The sequence below is a fragment of the Tachysurus fulvidraco genome, chromosome 15, assembly GCF_022655615.1.
Source record: "Tachysurus fulvidraco isolate hzauxx_2018 chromosome 15, HZAU_PFXX_2.0, whole genome shotgun sequence".
NCBI classification, from domain to species: Eukaryota; Metazoa; Chordata; class Actinopteri; order Siluriformes; family Bagridae; genus Tachysurus; species Tachysurus fulvidraco.
Genome location: NC_062532.1, coordinates 12,545,239 through 12,549,788, shown reverse-complemented (window position 1 = coordinate 12,549,788; position 4,550 = coordinate 12,545,239). Strand labels below are relative to the sequence as shown.

Below are 4,550 nucleotides of genomic sequence, written 5' to 3'. Positions count from 1 at the left end.
TCCATGTTTATACTATTCACTTGAAGCTCCGCCCAGTTTTTTTTAAGCCAATCAGCGTTTCTATTTTTTTCTTCCTGCTGAAGTCACAGAACTCCGCCTCCTGCCACATAGCCCCGCCCACTGTCACGGAGCTCCGCCCACTGCCACTGTATCTTTCCGCTGAGGCTTCGAGTTACTGTTTAACGTGTGCAAAGTGCTTGTAAAACAAAATAAACACATATTTACGTCTTTTTACTAACCTGATAAATAACCAATCTGTATAAACCTACTGTGAAAAGGAGAACTACTGCCATAGTGTTCGAGCTTTTTAATCTTTCCCTGTTTATTTACATTTATTACTAATAAAATACCATTGTTGCTATATAGAAGCACGTAAAGTATTTTCTGGATATATTTTATATTATGTATTTTCAAATATTTTATTATATATTTGCAGTCTTCATGGTAGTTTCAGCTGAGACCCCATGAGTGGAACTAGGTAACGTGTGACGTCAAGTCCCTTTAACGGGCGAAACTCCTTGGTATGAAATGAAGTACAGTTTCTTCGTCCAATAAAAAGAAGGATCCTCACAATCGGGGCGGGTTTATTCCCTGATTCTGACCAATCACATCCTGCAATGTAGCGTTCGTATTGTTTTGACCTTTGAAACCGCATCACAGCCCACCTCGTGTCGACGGCGGAGGAAAACTATAAATACAGGAGGATGACAAGCGCTCGGAGACGAAGTTGTAAAAACACCCGGGTATCGAGGGTGGAAAGGCGCTTTAACGAAGGTTAAACGGAAGCAAACTTTACGTCAAAAAAAACAAAAACAAAAAAAAACTGGAATATTATTTTTTTTATTTTATTTTTTTTACGTTCACTTTGCTTAATGTGAAGAAAAGAAATATTTATATCTTTAGTTTTCTATTTGCACTAGTTAACGGTACTTCGACTGCTGCGAAGCGTGCTTTTTTTACGACAGTAAGTAGCTGCTGATGTGTATGATTTTTGCGTGTCTCATTTTATGTTGCACTGAAGATGAAAATGCTGTACGATATTGTGTTCTGTTTAGAGAGAAGTTCAACGTCCTGCCAAGTTACTGCGTCAGTAGGCAGAAGCTTTCAGTATCAGGGAGGGGTTTTGCTAACTCTAGTAAAACTCTCCACTGCAGCCTTTATAAGCGTTTATTTCATGGTTTAATGACATTTCACGTCAACTGTCGGGTTTCCTTGTGCTGTTGTAAACGCTGTTGTTCCTAATAACGCTTTACAACCCGTTTTGAGACCGTTAATGACGCCCTTTCCGTGCTGTTAAACACTGAATCCTATCACACTCCGTAGTTGTAATGTTTTGCATCTTCTAGAAACATCTCGTGTCTCACGAAGGAGCTGATGGTGAATATGGTTTATTTGGGAGCGCCAGCCGCATCCTATTGAGATCTTTCTTTCTTTTTTTTTTTTTTTTTAACATTCTAGCACATTCGTATCAACCCGCTCCTAATCTCTGAGACTGCACACCTGAAACACACGAATAAAATCGCGAAGATGTTTACATTCGTACCGGTTTTGTTGGCATCTAGTGTGGAAGCTCGTTATTATGTAACGCGATCAGATCAGAGAGCTGCGTGTCTCTGACGCCAAAGCGCTTATAACACGCACGCTGACGTCGACAGGGTTTTTCTGCCTCCAGCGCAAACTGTTGCCAACGATTATGAACAGGTTTCTGCCCTCGATTTAACCATATATTCACACTGCAGCGCTGCACCAAGATTCGGGTATTTTAAATACTTTGATTTTGTTGATGCATGGTACTGTGGTTTTTTTTTTTTTTTTTTTTTTTAATAAACCTCTTGACGATTCCTATAAATCTACACGAGCATAAAGGTTTCTAGATCATAATGTCAACACTGCAGTTTTCTCAATCAGTTTTCAGGCAGTTAGTTGGATATAACACACAAGGGCACCTGACATTAGAGATAAAATGATGATGATTGCTCTGCTTTTTAACATGGCTCTCTTTGCTTCTCTAAAGGAACTGGATCACTCATCTGTGGAAGGAGACGTTTCCTCTGCAACCAGCACTTTTGTTCCTTTGCCTGGCTTCAGCTGATCCTTGTATTGTGCAAGGCTTGATACCACGTGAGATTTCAAGCAGCTTCTGGAAATACTAATATTTTGCACCTGGCCAGTTTAGCAGCTATGCAGCTTGAAATCCAAGTAGCACTCAACTTTATCATTTCTTACTTGTACAATAAGCTGCCACGGCGTCGTGTCAACATTTTTGGCGAGGAGCTGGAACGGCAGCTGAAACAGAAGTACGAGGGACACTGGTACCCGGACAAGCCATACAAAGGGTCTGGGTTCCGCTGTATTCACGTTGGGGAGAAAGTGGACCCGGTCGTTGAGCAAGCAGCCAAAGAGAGTGGGTTGGACATCGAAGATGTACGCAACAACCTGCCTCAGGATCTCAGCGTTTGGATCGATCCTTTTGAGGTATCTTATCAGATTGGAGAAAAAGGACCGGTCAAGGTGCTCTATATGGATGATAGCAATGAGAATGGGCTGGAGTTGGACAAAGAGATCAAGAACAGCTTTAACCCTGAGGCCCAGGTCTTCATGCCAATCACTGAGCCTGTTGGACCTTCACCCACATCCAGCTCACCGTCCCCACCCTTCGGCCAGTCGGCCGCTGTCAGCCCCACCTTCATGCCCCGCTCCACCCAGCCTTTAACCTTTACTACCGCCACATTTGCTGCCACCAAATTTGGCTCCACCAAGATGAAGAGTAGTGGTCGCAATGGCAGCAAGGTGTCACGGAGCTCCCCCACCAACTTGGGCTTGAATGTGAACAACCTCCTGAAGCAGAAAGCCATCTCCACTTCGATGCACTCACTCTATGGCCTTGGATTGAACGGACAGCAGCAGAAGACATCGGCCCTTTCCCCAAATGCCAAGGAGTTCGTGTTCCCCAGCCTCCAGGGCCAGGGCAGTGCAAGTGCAATGTTCCCAGGAGAGAGCTCACTTGGCCTGAGTCTCAGCCCTCTCCAATACAGTAATGCCTTTGACGTGTTCACCACCTATGGGGGCCTGAATGAGAAGTCCCTGATGGATGGCCTAAACTTCAGCTTGAGCAACATGCAGTATTCTAACCAGCAATTCCAGCCAGTAATGGCCAACTAGGTAACAAAGATGCTACTAAAATGACCAGAGATATGTGACTGGGGATTGGATGGGGGTGCTTATTTTCTAAAATTCTGAAAAAGTGAAAAAAAAAAATAGAAAACTGCAAAAAAAAAAAAAAAAGAAAGGAAAAGCTTACATGTTAACTGTACAGTCCCAGTGTACAAGTCAAAGAGCATGGGCCCGAGGGTGAAATACTTTGCCCCCTTGAGTTTTTTTTTTTTTTCTTTTGTTATTCTTTATTTGTTTTGTTTTTTATGATGAAGCTTGTAATACTCTATGTCCAAGCTTGGTTACCTAAACTCAACATTATATTGTTTTTGTTTTTTTTGCCAACCAAGCACAAAATTATTTTTTATTGACTGTTTTAAGAAAACTCTATGAGGAATTTAAACACAAGTCATGGCCTCTTGCAGTATTTAAGATATAGCTGGACAGCCAATTTTCAAAGGATTGGCATAAATACTAAGTGGAAATTTCCTGGTCTTTTTTCTAATTGTATAATTTAATTTAGTACAGAGTTTGTAAAATATCAGAGTATATATTGTTTCTACAACATGGTATTGCATTTATATCTTTTTACTACTCCAGTGATCTGTGATGGCTGCAGCAGCTTTTGTGTTATTTCTTTTTTTATTAAAATTGTGAAATGAATCCATCTTTAAAAACATTGACTATTCTGAGGATTGTGTACAGAATATTCCGTAGTGGTGGGATTCAAGAATATTTGCTTTTTTGGAAAAAAGATACAAGAGTTGTATTTTCTGTTAAAAGTTAAGATTTTTGCTATATTATGACAAAATGTAATCGTATATTAATTTTGTACCTACATTGTGCAATACTTGATAAAAACACACGGTATAACAAAAGTATTGAGTCAGTGTCTTACATGTTAAGAGGGACTGAGAGTTTATTAAGTTTGTATTAAAAGTCTTGAAAATATTTGCTTGTCTAAATATTTATTCATCTATTATTCTAGGATTGTCTGTGTTAAACATTATTTATATATATATATATATATATATATATATATATATATATATATATATATATATATAAATAAAACTTTTAGAGAAATTTGATTAACTTAAATCTCTAATGAACTTCCACACACTTGCATTCAAGGTTTCTTTGACCAAAATTACTTGATTACAAAATGACTTTACAATCCTAATTGCAGCTTTAGTTATATTTATATATATTTTATTTTATCCATTTTAAGTCAAATATATTGGCATTTTAAATCCTGATATGTAGGCTCTGTCTACTATACACACAAAGAAAATATCAACCCAAAATAAGACCACTAAATTCTTAAGCTAAATAATTCACTAAAATGTTCTTCAGCTTGCTGTCTTTTATGGATCTTAAACACTGCACTGCACTTG

General features: G+C 39.0%; 1 protein-coding gene across 1 annotated transcript; it reads left to right on the top strand.

Moving 5' to 3' along the window:
- The first annotated feature begins 707 nt into the window (after nt 1-707).
- On the top strand, nt 708-4,104 carry tob1a (transducer of ERBB2, 1a). Its single transcript, XM_027141624.2, has 2 exons — nt 708-964; nt 2,015-4,104. Exon 2 carries the CDS (start codon nt 2,182-2,184, stop codon nt 3,160-3,162), a length of 981 nt encoding a protein of 326 aa, XP_026997425.1. The 5' UTR covers nt 708-964; nt 2,015-2,181; the 3' UTR covers nt 3,163-4,104.
- The last annotated feature ends 446 nt before the right edge of the window (nt 4,105-4,550 follow it).